The sequence below is a fragment of the Chelonoidis abingdonii genome, chromosome 14, assembly GCF_003597395.2.
Source record: "Chelonoidis abingdonii isolate Lonesome George chromosome 14, CheloAbing_2.0, whole genome shotgun sequence".
Classification (NCBI taxonomy): domain Eukaryota; kingdom Metazoa; phylum Chordata; order Testudines; family Testudinidae; genus Chelonoidis; species Chelonoidis abingdonii.
In genome coordinates, this window is record NC_133782.1 from 12,542,158 (window position 1) to 12,557,144 (window position 14,987).

At 41.0% G+C, this 14,987-nt stretch overlaps 1 protein-coding gene and 1 long non-coding RNA gene across 3 annotated transcripts; both read right to left on the reverse strand.

The window, feature by feature from the left end:
* Positions 1-13: 13 nt before the first annotated feature.
* Positions 14-5,702, reverse strand: LOC116826079 (uncharacterized). 2 transcript variants are annotated; one of them, XR_012657026.1, is made up of 4 exons: positions 5,378-5,702; positions 3,425-3,482; positions 1,339-2,635; positions 14-143 (listed from the first exon to the last, which is right to left on the reverse strand). XR_012657026.1 is itself a non-coding variant. In XM_032782581.2 (3 exons), the coding sequence occupies exons 1-3, from the start codon at positions 5,510-5,512 to the stop codon at positions 1,425-1,427; spliced, it is 1,404 nt and encodes a 467-aa protein (XP_032638472.1). In that variant the 5' UTR covers positions 5,513-5,702; the 3' UTR covers positions 990-1,424. The 2 variants fall into 2 exon arrangements, 1 of the variants encoding a protein (XP_032638472.1); XM_032782581.2 differs by lacking the exon at positions 14-143 and having other exon boundaries at positions 990-2,635.
* Positions 5,703-10,696: 4,994 nt separating this feature from the next.
* Positions 10,697-14,222, reverse strand: LOC116826081 (uncharacterized). The gene is made up of 2 exons (XR_004373996.2): positions 13,426-14,222; positions 10,697-10,906 (listed from the first exon to the last, which is right to left on the reverse strand). It is a non-coding gene; the product is annotated as an uncharacterized LOC116826081 (long non-coding RNA).
* Positions 14,223-14,987: the final 765 nt, after the last annotated feature.

Consider the following 14,987-nt stretch of genomic DNA (forward strand, 5'->3'; position numbering starts at 1 on the left):
TTGTCACGCTCTACTCCGCGCTGATTAGGCCTCAACTGGAGTATTGTGTCCAGTTCTGGGTGCCACATTTCAGGAAAGATGTGGACAAATTGCAGAAAGTCCAGAGAAGAGCAACAAAAATGATTAAAAGTTGAAAACATGATCTAAAAGGGAAGATTGAAAAAATAGTGTTTGTTTAGTCTAGAAAAGAGAAGACTGAGAGGGGACATAGCAATTTTCAAGTACATAAAAGGTTGTTACAGGAAGGAGGGAGAAAAATTGTTCTCCTTAACTTATGATAGGAGAAGAAGAAATGGACTTAAATTGCAGCAAAGGAGGTTTAGGCTGGACATTAGTAAAAACGTCCTGTCAGGGTGGTTAAGCACTGGAATAAATTGCCTAGGGAGGTTGTGGAATCTCCATCGTTGGAGATTTTTAAGAGCAGGCTAGACAAACACCTGTTAGGGATGGTCTAGATCGGGGGCGGGCAAACTTTTTGGTCTGAGGGCCACATCCGGTTTTGTAAATTGTATGGAGGGCCCATCCTCCACCTCTTATCTGCTCCCCACCCCCGGGGCTCCTTCCCATTGGCTGCTTCCAGCAGCTCCCATTGGCTTGCAGTGGTGAACCGTGGCCAGCTGGAGCCGCGATCGGCTGAATCTGTGGACGGAGCTTTCCCTATACAAGCAGCGACCCCAGTTTGAGAAACACTGGTGTAGTGTAAACAGCTTTTCATCTGAGTTCCATGATTGCTTATTCTTAATGATGTAAATAATTTTCATCAATAGGAAAGGGGACATGAAATTTGTGTGGAATGCAGGTAACTTTGGAACTGATAGGAGTGACATCTCTAGATAGGAAGGGCACATGGGAGGCATGCTTCTCAAATTCTGATACCCAATGAGCATGCCTATACCAGTTTCCCAGGATGGTATGGGATGGGGGTGAGAACTGGAATCTTCATCAGAATGGCTATTTCTGTTCTTGATCCCAAGATGGTCTGCAGGAAGTTTCTCATTTGTGCCAAGACCAGAGACACATTTTATTACACCTACTGACAATTATGTGCCCAAAATTAATACCTGTTTAGAGGAGAAATCATGGAGCTCATACTCACTTGAGCATTCCTGCCACGGAGACTGAATTGCAATGCATACCTAAGAAACCTGAGTGGGGTCAAAATGTACAAGTGAAGAAGAATGAAGAAGCCTTGCCACCTGGGCTCTTCCCACACCCGCAGCTGTCACTACAGAGAATCTGCATAACTAGGAGCTTTGTGCTTTGCTATTTATTGAAACCAGCACGTCCTGAGAACACCACAAAATAGCAGAGAATGCCATTTGTACTATTCCCACCCACCTAGTTCAGATCCCCCAGGGTTCACCAGGCATCAGAATCTCAGGAATTGAAGTCAGCTGGGTGGTAAATCCAGTTGTATGGTACCTTCAATTGCTAATATTGGGTGGTGCTGTTTCAGAACCTCCTCTTGTCGTGTCTGCCAGGAGAGGTGGGTTGTGGATCAGGCTGGCACCATCACTGCTTCCTGCCAGCTTCTCATAATCTGGGCTCAACTGCAGTGTGCTAGCTTGGTGTTTTCTCTCCCAGATGCTCTTGCGTTGTGTGTGAGTGTCACAGATAATCTGCCCCGTTGGGCCTTGGTTGGAACTTTCCCAGGTGTGGCCAACAGATACCCGGTTTGCCAATGTGTCCTTGACAAAGATGGTGCGAGATGCCGAAAAGGGGCAGGTGGACTGTTCAGCTGTGTGCTCTGGGCCGAGAGGCAGTGGGTTGACAAGATAAATGTAGACTTCGGCTCGCTGGACCAGTGGCAAGCTGTGGTGAAATTCAGTCCCAGAATGGTGCTCAGGACTCCTCTGATGATATGCCTGGGTCACTGAGTGGTGGTAATCATTGTTGAGACAGGTTCTGGACTCTGGGGTGGGAGCCAGGGCAGAGTACAGTACCCGCTTAGGGCCTGGGAAGATTGGGCTGGGCATGAAGTGTGCCTCATTGACTTGGGGGTGAATGTGCACAGGAGAGCACTCTGAACGGAGGCTGATGGGTTCCTCTGTGTTTGGAACAGCAGATTGATGCAGGAAACTCTGCCGTCGTGTAGTTTCTTCTGCACTGTCCAAGCTGAGCTCTTTATCCCTAGTGACCCCCTTTGGGTTGTGTATGTAAATGCCCCAGTCAGCCAAGCTGCCTCTGGCCTTGGCAACCTGCTCTGGGGAGCTGGTGTGAAAACGCACTGATGACACAGTGGATCCAGCCGGGCACACTAGCTGAGGACTGTCACTGTCTGAGTGACGGGAGCTGGACTGGCTTGCCCAGTCACGGTAACGTTGACCTGGGTTAGGCCGGTTGTTCACCTGGCGGTGTTGCTGCTGGTGCCCATACCAACTGGCTTTCTCATCATCAGTGTCTTGATGGGTTGGCCCGGAACCATGGTAACCTTTGTCCTTCCTGTGACCCTGGGGACAGTGGCTTTTCAGCCCATTTAGGTTGTTCATGTTCACAGTTAGCCTCAGAGGATCCAGAGTGCAGTGGAAGTGCAACATGGAGATATTTCTCTGGCCTTTGGTCAGCACCAGTTCCTTCCGGCCACTGGAATTCTTGCTGCGGGAAATGGCTGTTAGAGCCTTGATCCATCTGTATGCTTCAGGGGAATGAAGAGGAAGAATAAAAAATGAAGAAATGAATTAATAGAAGTACAGTGTCCATATGATGGCTAACCTATCATAGTAAATTCATGTAATCCCTGGCCAATGTCTGGTTCCTTTCTTTCCTCTTCCCCAGACCTGCCTGCACAGTGACAGTGGAAGAGAGAGAGGGAAGGTAAAGGATAGGGTGCTAGCTGGTGAGTTGGGTGCTAGCTTGTGAGTCTTGCCCACATGCTCAGGGTTTAGCTGATCGCCATATTTGGGGTCGGGAAGGAATTTTCCTCCAGGGCGGATTGGCAGAGGCCCTGGAGGTTTTTCGCCTTCCTCTGTAGAGTGGGGCATGGGTCGCTTGCTGGTGGATTCTCTGCAGCTTGAGGTCTTCAAATCAGAATTTTGAGGATTTCAATAACTCAGTCATGGTTAGGGGTTGTTATAAATGTGTATGGGTAGGGTTTTGTGGCCTGCCTTGTGCAGGAGGTCAGACTAGATGATCATATTGGTCCCTTCTGACCTATGAGTCTATGAGTCTAAAAAGAGAGAAACAAAAGAGGAGTGAAAGAGACACAAACAGGCTACATCTACACTAAAGATTTTGTTCTCAAATTTCCCACTGCTGCTAATCCTGGTGCAGCTTTGCTGGTGTTAGTAATGGTGAGTGGGAGCCCTAGTGTAGACAGGGTTCCTGTAGACACCAGCATTTAAAGCACTGTTTCGTCTAATAAGAACTGGCCAAAAACAGTTTAGAACAAACAAAATTGGACATTTCTTCATCTTCCCCAATTTACCTTTGGTGGTGAAATAATGGAAGAGTCTCTTCAGAAACTGACACAGGTAAATCCAGATCTGAAAGAAGGGAAGGAGAGAAAACCAGTTGCCATTGTGGTTAGCGGCTTCTCTCTAGTACCAATACTTCTGCCTCCCTAAATTCCTGACCCTTTTCAAGTCAATGGGAGTTTCATCATTGACTTCAATAGGATCAGGATATCACCTCTGATCCTAGAATGGAGCAGTGAATGGTTTTCCCATTCCATGAGAATTTTCAAGATTTTGAAGCATTTTCCCATTTTGAACTGGGACAAAAAGTCAATCTAAAATTTTTTCACAAACCAAAAATCTGAAAAAAAAAATTTGGTTTGGGTCAATCAAAACTTTTCATTTTGGTTTTGGCTTTTTTTAAACTATAATTTAACTTATATTTTGAAATAAAAATACAACTTTCCATTTCAAGAAGTCAGTTCATTGTAATCAACCCTTTCCTACAAACAGCTTCAGTTCCAATGAATTGGCATTTTTTGATGAAAAAACATTCGTTAAAAAATTCTTGACCTAGTTGTGCCTGAAATACAAGTGTAAGAGCCTTCAAAAAATTCAGTATCCACTGAGCAAACTTGTAATATGTTCACACCTGAAATTGCAGGGGAAACTTGCTAGGAATTGCCCACCCATTCTTCCTGCAAAACAAAAAACCAAAACCCCCACGATCTTCAAGATGCCTTGGCCCTAGTATCACATGGGGGATATTTGGGCAGTCATAACTCTATGGACGTTATTAACAGCAATAGAACAGAACTGTATTCAGAATAGGAATAGATCTGTAATAGTGGATCAGACACCCATATCTATCCTGTATCCCACACCACTGCTCCACTTAATCTGATATTTCCCTCTTCCCCAAACTGCTATATTAAATCAGGCCACAGGTCCAATTGGTCTAGAATCCCAGGTCCTGACATATCATATCAGATCACTAGTCCAGCTAATTTGATCTCTCTCGTCCAGAGTGACCGATGCCTTAAGAAGAAAGTGTTAAAATCCCTAATGCAGCTAGCCAATTGTGGAATGCCACTCATGGGGAGGAAATGCCCTTTAGCTCCTTGCTGCAAGAGATCAGCATAACAGATAATTACCCTTCTCTGAGGAGGCATAACTAAAAATGTTATTAGCCATAAAGTTATCTAGCCTCCTTTTTCAAACACAACAAATGAACAGGGATCATTCACTGCAGAGGGGCAGCCAGCTGTGGGGTGGATTGTGCCAGCTGACCAGAGATGACCACTTTAGGATAGGAAATAAAGACTATATGCAATTGGGCCTGAGAGAAGAGAGAATCAGTCGTCACTGAGACAGGAATTTGAGCAAGACACAATGATTAAACTCTTGTCTTTTACATAAATTGCCATATGATCTTAGACGATTGTAAGTGCTCAGAAGACCTTTTCTGTCTTATCCAGAAGGTTCAACCAGCACAGCACCACCTAGTGCCATATCAGGGTAGTAGATTAGTTGTGACTCAGGGAGGAATGCTCACACTGAGTCACTCACGGCAATCCATGCGGCACAGCTCCCCCAAGCACCAAGCTATCACTATGGAATGGCAAAAAAGACCAGTGAATCACCCACTGCAATACGGTACCCCCTAATGTCACAATATGGCAGTGGCATCAATACTGACTGGGAGGAGGGCATGCTCTCTAATTAGTAACCCATGCCACTCCCTCCAACACAGCACTGCTTACCACTTTATTTTTAAGCTATGAGATAAGCACCCAGAGCTTGGGATGAACCTCTAAAAATTTTTCTTAATTCTAGTAGATAAATAAAATGCTTGGACACGGGTCAGCACTGATTCAGGAGAGGAGAACCTAGCTAGGGCCCAATGGTTAGTAATGACTCAAAGAGAAGTGTCTTGGGTCTAAGAGAAGAAGGAACCCTCCCCACTCACAACATTGCTTGCTTACCAGGCGGGCAATTTTGATGGCATTATCCAGTAAGGCAAGGAGCCCCAAGAAGAGTAGGATGGTAGCTAGGACATTCTGGTAGGACTCACTGATGGAAAGGCAGCTATTGGGAATCTTCTCTCCTAGCAGAACCATAGTTAGAAAAGGAGTTGGCAGGGGTTAGTACACCATCTTTACTCTTGTCTTCCCAATGGTGCTGGTCATGGCAACAGCAGCACCAAAGAAAGGTGCCCAGGTAGTGAGGTGGATAAGCTAGGTCAGACCATTGTGATGATGGACCTATGTCACTCTTGGATGTGACTCAGACTGCCATATGGACCAAGTATCTTAATAGCCTCTCAAGGACCCCAGGCCAACCAGGACTTAGTAGAAGGGCCCAATGAAACAGATTTTCTTAGGCAATTCTATTGATTTCTCCCGCCCCATCCCTATATATCATCTTTGTCTTTCTTATCTGCTGTCTCTCTTTCATTTCTGTTATATTTCAAGAATTAGATATACAGAGATGTACATTATATTATGAAGCACTGCGCATATATAATTTGTGTATATCAAGTCACTCTTTTGAATGAGCTAAACTGCTTTAGCTGCCCCAAGATCTGTATTTGTAGGTCTGGTTCAGTTTTGGGGGTCTGAATTCTATTTTAACCTTCCGGAATTTATGTTGGAGTGAAAAGATAATGGTTTGGTTCAAGTTTTGGTATGAAAATTAGGAGATCTTATGCTTACACTGTTGTCAGTGATGGTTTGTCAAATTTTGCGGCCAGAAGCTTAAGGATTTGAAAATAAGTTTGGGATGGAGAGTTGAGGGGGTTAACTGGCATTTGAGGGTTCAGATTTAGGGCCAAATTCTCTGCTAGTGTAATTCCACTGACTTCTCTGTGGGTGTAACTGCTGAATTTAGCTCTCCGAGCCGCATCTTATTTTACCCAAACTGCCTTGCTCTGCTCCCTAGTAGCTTTCCTAATTTTCCTACTTTATATTAAAAGGAGGCTGTAAACTAACAGCCAAACCTTTAGATTTTGTAACCCAAACTTTTATAAAACACTGAAAACAACAAATGTTTCCACCTTAAAAAACCAAAACCCAAAATAAAATCAACCCCAACACAGACAAAAAACAGTAGAAACAGTTATTTGAAGACAAGTTAACATTCCTTCCAGTGCTAGAAATTCTACATCCATTGATTTTCATCGTGTGAGCTGGGAAATATGCAGAATAAAGAAAGGCAGAAATAATTGTGACATATTGTAGATTTTAAAAGCTCATGTTTAATTATTATTACATAACAGATAAATAAATGCTTGTTTACACCACATAATTTTTCTACTTATGTAGGCTTTTAAACTGAGCCCATAATAATATCCAAGATGACAGAATGTCATCTTTGTACACACCAACTGCGAGAGAGGTTATCAGAGTGGAGTGTATCCCTCTGTCCTACCACAGATCAAAAGAGGAGCTGAAAAAGCATTCAGTAGATAAGCCCCATTTGTGCATAAACTAATCCAGGGCAAGGCTATTGCTGTTCACTCCAGCAAAGGGGAATTTAGCAGCCGTTACAATAATGGAAGCTGCTACTGCAATTCCCCTGCCAAGATAAAAAAAATGAAGTGACGCTGGCCACACTTTAAGGTTAGTGGGTTGTAATGGTTTTGACTCTCAGTTGCTAATAGCCTCCTGACATTAATGTGGGTCATCTTCCATATATGGATAAGCAAAGCAAAGGTTCTAAGCTCCTGGGGGATGAAGCCAAGGCACTTGGGAAACAGGATCAGTATAAAATATCCACATTTAGAGTTAAACATTGCAGCACATCATGCAAGTTATCTAATATATGGCTACAGGCAGTACAGATTATAGGGCACCAAAGCAGCTGCACCAACAGGTTAGGCCCAGCTGTAATAGGCAGTGGAGATCAATAATTAGTGCAGTAACTCTCAGACCTTAGTGGTTCAAGAGCCAAATTAGCAACCAGTGTTACCCAAAAGCCAAAGTAGTGTGAATTCAAAATATATAAAACAATAGTACTATTCATATTTCAACAGTATGACAGGAAATATTTAGTTTTTATATGCACATATTATTTTCACAGCAAATAAGTTAATAACTTAGCACAAGTTGATATTTGAATTGGTAACAACATAGTAAAAGCATCCTGACTGGTTACTAACTTTAATATAACGTGCTGAAAAGACCCATAGGAGACACACTATTCACGGCTCCCGAGCCTCAGTCCGAGTATCACTGAATTAGACGATAAAACTGGAAGACAGGAATCCACAGTTCTACTGTCAGCTTTGTCACTGATTCCCAGCACCTTCAAGCCAGCCACTATTTCTGTGCTTCAGTTTACTCATCTGTAAATTGGAGATAATGCTAGCTACCTAAGGTGCATTCCCCGGGGGGTTGGACTTGCTTGTAAAGTAGTATGAGTGCTAAGTATGATAAATACAATCATATTCAAAATAAGCCTGGAATATTTCCCAGCTGATGGCCATAGTAATTCCAAATGTTTACTCTGTACAAACAGATTTCTTTAAAACAGAAAAGAGATGCAATATTCATCAGTGTGAGCTTTCTAAAGGGAAAGGTGCTCTCCTACTGACTAATTACACTGTGTATACATTCAGCTAGAGGAGACACTTCAATAATTTAGTAGGAGTGGGCAGGTAACCTAGGAGCTTTTGTCTGGTTGACGACAGTCTCTTAAATCAGGTGAAACCTAATCTCTGGTTTGTATATGCAAGGAAGTGCTTTGGTGTAGCTCCTGTATCAAACACCACTGAAGAACAGGTAAAAGATAGATAACTCTAGCTCTAAGTAGGGAGAGATTACAGCTGCTTTGTATACATAAAGTACATATGAGTAAAGGTCCAGGATTCTCCTCGTTACAGTAATAGGACAATGCTGAAGGTTGCCTGCAGAGGAAGAAATAATTGGGTTGGGGTGATTTTTTGAGCTTCTCTTTTTACATCTTTGTGATGTAAAAAACCCAACAAGCGTGTGTGTTTGGGTTTTGTTTTACACCTTGGAAATTCCTTCCTAAATTCTGCCTTGGGAGGGAGCATTAAATTTTTATTTGGAAGAGTGTGATTGAGAGGGGAAATGGTGGGACTGTGACATCAGAGATGTCATATAAGTGAAACCTGATTAATAAAGACTGGTTTCATGAATATTTTAAATTCGTATTTAACAAAACCCGTTAAACATTTGGGAGAAAACTAGCTTTGTTCAAAATTCAAACACCCTTCACCTTTAATTGAACATCAATTTTCTGGTAGTGTTGGAAGATGCTCTCGTCTAGTCCAGTGTTTGTCAAACTCCTTAAAGGCAAGGGACCATTTTTCCCCTCCAAGCTTTGTGAGCACTTTGTTATATGCTAATTAATTGCAGTCACAGTTTTGTTCTCCTCGATACAGGGGTTCAGGCTCTAATGGCCTTTTTTGGGCAGCCATGAAGTGGCACAAGTAAGCTCATTCCACTCCAAGATACTGACTAATTTGCAACACGGGAAAATAAATCTTTCGTATAGAAAATAGAAGGCATCCTCCTCTGGGTATTTAAAACAAAAATACCTTCGCCTTTGTTGCAACCTAATGCACTCCAAAGGCATAAAAATTAAATTACATTCCAGAAACATCTTCAGGATCAAGAGCTAAAAGCCAACCCTGACAGGGATGATTTAACAATATTTGGAGACAGGGATAGAACCCAAAAGAAGCAGGAAAGTCACATACTAAGCCCAACTGTGGGAATATATATGAAGTGCACAGACCTGAGCTTGAGAATCCTTTTTACTAAGATTGTTCCTTATTGTATATTCTCCAGTGATTTGACCTGGCCAATTTTATGATGCAAGTGACCCTCCAGGGGCTATTCATTATCACAGCCCCCTGAATAACACTTCCCCCCCTGATATTAATTCCAAATACACCAGCAAGAGGTTTGGCACTTTTAAAAAAGCATGGGTTATCAATGGTTTCAGAGTGGTCATCAATGTACTCTCAAAGCACCATTTAGAGCAGGGGTCGGCAACCTTTGACACGCGGCTCGCCAGGGTAAGCACCCTGGAGGGCTGGACCAGTTTGTTTACCTGCTGCATCCAAAGGTTTGGCCAATCGAAGCTCCCACTGTCCACGGTTCGCTGCTCCAGGCCAATGGGGGCTGCGAGAAGCCGCAGCCAGCACATCCCTCCGCCCACGCCGCTTCCTGCAGCCCCCATTGGCCTGGACCAGCGAACTGTGGCCAGTGGGAGCCGCCATAGGCCAAACCTGCAGACGTGGCAGGTAAAACAGGCCTGGCCTGCCAGGTTGCTTACCCTGGCGAGCCGTGTGCCGAAGGTTGCCGACCCCTGATTTAGAGTGAAGAATCTCAGAACACTTTACAGAACTGTATCCACCCAATCCTAATTTCTGAGGTAAAACACTACATAAAAGCCTAGGATAGGCAATAAATACTGTAGCCAATTAAAAACAGCAGCAAGAATGTGGTTACTCGAATTGAAATCTAGGCAAGACTGCAGGACTAAGGCGCCCATCCTCTTCCTGCTTCCAGATCTTGAATGAACAAAGCATAAGCTTTATGTTTCATTTGAAAGGAAAGCACTCTGTCCCATCACACTATGCTGCAGTTCTGATTCTGTTTGGACTGAAAAAGGATGCGTTATCACTTGGTGATTCACATTCATCACTTGCTGCAGGAGTCTGGTTTAAAGAACATTTTCAGGACCATCAACCAGGCCCACAGGTTATCTTACAAACCTAGCAGAGCTGACTTTTCCTGCTCCTGCTTAAACGTGTTCGTTCACAGCCTAAAGTGGTATAGCAGCAAACTGTAATTAGTTGTTTATGAATTAATATATCTGCTTTTATGGAATGTAGCATATAAGTTTGTAAAGACCAAGAATGATCTTTTATCTAGTAAGAGTGGTCAAACTTTTAGTGTTAGTATATAGCACTTAAAGGCATATTGGCTTGGCTGCTACAGATCCTTACACACAGTAAAAATCCTGAAGGCCTCAAATTCAGTTTTGGCTGCTCCATATTGGATAGAGTTGATCAGACAAAAAATCCTATTAAATATTTGATTACTTTATTTATGAGAAAAAAAACTGGACTCTTCAAAGTCCTCAGCTTCATCCACTTCTGCATCAGAAATATAGCAGATATATATTTACACTTGTAATTTCCTACAGAAGCTTTAAGGTACAGTGGGAGGTTGTATATGACAGTCATCAATTACTCCATTTAAAGATTTTCTGGAAGACACCATCAATGGTGCCACCTTCTGGTATAAACAGAGATTTACAACAGCAAGTTTAAATTGAAGGAACTCTTCAGTTGAAGTACAGAGCATTTATTCATCATAATATAACCAGCCAGAATTGGCAAAATATGTGCTCATATCCATTGGGTAAATACTTTATGATGCAGCATTAACAACAGGGGTTCCCAAATGGATAGAAAGATTAGTTGCTTCCTGGTTAAACACATTGCACAAATGAAGTTCTTCCAAAACAGTTCACTCCTTTAAAATAAAGAAGAAAGGATTTGTAATTCATATGTTTTGAGAAAGTACATCCTATGATACAAGTGAAATTTCAGCCACAGATTAAGTAAACAAAGCCATTAGTTCCCTCATCCTCAGCCATTACAAGCACCTTCCATCCCAATGGTTATGTATCCAAAGGAAGTATCAAATATGTTGTGTTTGAGTTATCTGGAAGTAGGACTAATACAACAGACAATCAGAATAATAAATTGCCTTAGAAGAAAGAACAAGCAGATTTGTTATCTTCATCTGGTTACATCCTTTTAGTCCATGAATTCAGAACAACACAATCTCAGGCCCGGGTTCAGAAAAGCACATGATTCACTTTAAAAACATATGCTTAAGTCTCACTGAAGTTGATGAGACTAATGCACATGCTTAAAGTGTTCTTCCTGAACTGAGATGGTTTCCTGAATCAGAGCCTAAAGTACTACGTTTGTGATACAAAAAAATCAGTGCAAAACAATCATTTTTACTGGGACTTTAATATAAATCCAGGTCAAGATTAGTGTCAGTCCTAGCACATCTGGAAAAAAGATTAGACAGAAAAACAGAGCATCACCTTAACAATAATCACATAATTAACAAGGTGTGTGTGTTATAATTGGAAGATATTTGTACTAGTTAATTTAAGGTATTATGCTTCTATTCAGAATAAAAACAATCAGATACCATACTATATTTGATAATTATTATTTAGATGCAGTGAAAAAGGGCATGCCACATCCCAATTTAGGATCATTAGTACGATGATAATTTCTTTCAAAAAGCACGGGATCTCTGGGGTGCAAATATTAAAACCCTTAATGATTAGCCAACTCCCCAAAAACTGATAGTAAGGCTGTAGAATACCTTAAAACTCTTTTCAAAATGGTAATGCAAATACAATTATGAAATTTTCAAATTTCATGTTTGCACCTTATAATAGAAAAAGCTGGAGAACCGGATGGTTGGAAATGTAAATGGTAAAGGGATACAAAGTCCATCTAGAATTCTACGTCACATCCAGTCAGTAGCAAAAAAGGACTTGTCTATCCCTCTAGTCTATTTTCCTTAAGATTTCTTACTGTTAGCACTAATTCAACTCTACCAACAATACCAATACTGAGACAACAAAAATACATGAGGTGCAAATAGCTGTGGTCATTTTAAGCACCATGCAGTGTAGACCTTTTGAGCATGGGTTGACAAAGAGCCTTAAAAAAAGACAATGACTACCTGGGGCATTGTCTACACTCGCCGTCTTCCCATCACTGCCACTGCTGAATCTGAACTAATGCTAGCAATGGGGGAAATTTCATCAAAAGCATGTCTTACAGTGACAACTTTTTAAAAGAACACTAGGCATAAGAAATGGCAGGTTTGGGACCCAAGATCTCTCAGTCCTAGTCATTTTTCCTTGTCAAGCAACTCTACGCAAAGTAGAGCTAGTCAGTTTTGTCGTCAAAACAGTAACAAATTTTGAAGATTTTTTTTTCCTTGTTAGAAGTGTTTGGTTCTAGTGAAGTTTTTCTTTTTGATTGAAAGACCAGATATTCTCATGAGAAGTTTAATTAGCATTTTCAGACCAGCTCTAATGCAAAGCTTAGGGGCACTATTTCAGTTATTGTTCCTGGTAGTGAGTCATCATGCAGTGCAATCATAAACCCAAATGAGAGTCAGATAAATATATCAGTCTGGTTGCATCGGCTCTACATGTTTGATACCATTAACTTTGCCTCTGTATGACATACAGGAATATTTCTTCTGTTTTTCCACTCTAACAAGTCTTGCCATTCTAATCCCATGATTAGATAGGGGCATGCTATATTACAGGACTATAAAAGCAAGATTAGACTCAATAATTACACAGGAGTGTCAATGCTGGAAGTCTAATCTTTAAGGATGGCTCATGATGGCCTTTAAATATCAAGACTATTACAAGTGGATTGGGTACATGCCATTCCCCACCAAAATCAAACTTTATAAGATTTTTTAAAAATATACTTTTGGAAGACAACTGCATATAAAAAATACATGGACTCATTTGGACACAGATGCTATGATTTCATATTTAAATATGTAGCTTCTCGACTTCCATGTGCCTAATTACCAGATTTGTGTGCACAACATAGCCATTGCATATGGTAATTAGGCACAAACACACACACAAAACAGTAAGCAAATCTGGTCATGTTCTTATGCCAACTGTTTTAGTTTTCTAAACCTACTTTATTAATTAATATCCTTGAATGGCAAAAGTTCAATTCCCTAGCCTAGGTAGTTGATCTGGTCGTTTTTGTAAAGGTTTCTCTCCACACACTCATATCACTTCCTTGGCTTGCTGATTAACAGAGTTGGTGTATGTTCCTAGATATATTTCGTCTGCTCTCCTTAGAATTTGAGCAATATAAACAAAGAGAATATAGTCATAAAAGTGAACTTAGAAATTTAAACTAGGTATTGATCTATTAAATTATAATATATATGTTTAACTTTAGATACTCCCCACTTACCTTATATATATTGGCCAGAAATAAATGCCATAGTATGTTGTGAATGGATAAGTTTCCATATGTAACATTGAGTTGTATGTGAATAAGGTCTTCCTGCATGTGTGAACTTGGATGGAGTATGGATCCAGCTGTGTGTATTTTAGATGATGATCCCACAGCACCTCAAGCCATAGTAACATACTGCCAAGGCATTTTTCTAACCTTAGTAAAGGGAAACAAGTCAAGTTTGGATCCTGACTTTGTCGTCATAGTTGGATATATCCAGTATACAAAAGTGCATAGGAAAGCAATTGAAAATATTTCTCTTTCTAAACTTAATCTGAATAACCATGTGATAGCTAAATATTTTTGAACCTTTGCTGATGGGCAGAAGACATGAATTCCTACAGGAATCAGTTTTCAACACATTAATATGCAGCTAAACTACCAAGCAAAGGGAGTACCACTGTTGGTTCCACACACCATAATGAAAATATAACTTGGACAAATTCACCACTCACATAAGCAGTCACAATTCCATTTAAGCTAGTGGACTTGCATCTGCTTAGCCAGTGACAAATTAATTTCTTTTCTATATTTACTAAAATGTGGATATTTGAACAAGAAATCAGATTTTTAAACGCTTAACTAAAGACAGTACATTCAGTTTCCTCCCCTTCTCACTCCCCCCCCCCCCCACATGGTGCCAGTGGGAGTTGCACACAGGTCAGAATACATTTTTTTGCATCAACTGTTACACTTAACCTTCATCCACATTCATGGGGTAATGTTGTATCCCACAAGCACATATGTTGCAATAACTCATGAACAAGTTGCCTTCCAATTATGTTGTTTTAGGCCACTGTCACCTACATACATGTACACAATTCTGCAAAAAAATTAATTTAGCATAAAAACATTTTTTCTATATTAAAAATGTGGGGTATAAATGTACTCCAAATGTGTTGCACAGTTATCCTGTCTTTTTAGTAGTTTTATGTACGTTTGCATGAAGTGAGACTATCTCGTAGCGTAACAGCATTTGCTAACTGATAATGCATTGCACTAGCGGCGGTGCTGCATAGAGTTATCCTAATGTAGAAGGTAGTCCAGGGAGGTTTGTCCTTTCAAATCCAGGCTTGTTGGGTACCCCCAATACAAAGCAGAATGATGCTGGCTTTCTTTGCCTAACATCCTTGTGGGGAGTTTTTTATCCAGGTATCATGGCCCTTCAAATACTGCAGACTCAGAGATTCTTGAGGGGACTTGAGTGTATTGCGCTATCCAAGATGGAAAATGAAGAGCACAATATTCTGACCATATAAAAATGATTTGCAACTCTGAACGCAAGTTGTCATGAGATGACAACATATTATGTGATAGTGCCTTTGTGCCAGATTGTGTTGACAGTTGGTCTGAGAAGGAAGACCATGTTTCCGTTGATTGTTTATCAAGTTAGTCTTCAGCCAATGAGGATATTGTGTTCAGCCCTGGTACAAGATTGGATGAAATGTAGTGGGGGATACCTTCTTCACAAGTATTCAGCTTATTGAAGATCTACTTAACAAAAATTTGACCTATGC

Coding starts and splice junctions, on each gene's coding strand:
- LOC116826079 (XM_032782581.2), bottom strand. CDS start 5,512: ATGGTTCTGCTAGGAGAGAAGATTCCCAATAGCTGCCTTTCCATCAGT. Junction 3,483..5,377: donor CCATCAAAATTGCCCGCCTG/GTAAGCAAGCAA, acceptor CCCTTCTTTCAG/ATCTGGATTTACCTGTGTCA. Junction 2,636..3,424: donor CCATTATTTCACCACCAAAG/GTAAATTGGGGA, acceptor ATTCCCCTGAAG/CATACAGATGGATCAAGGCT.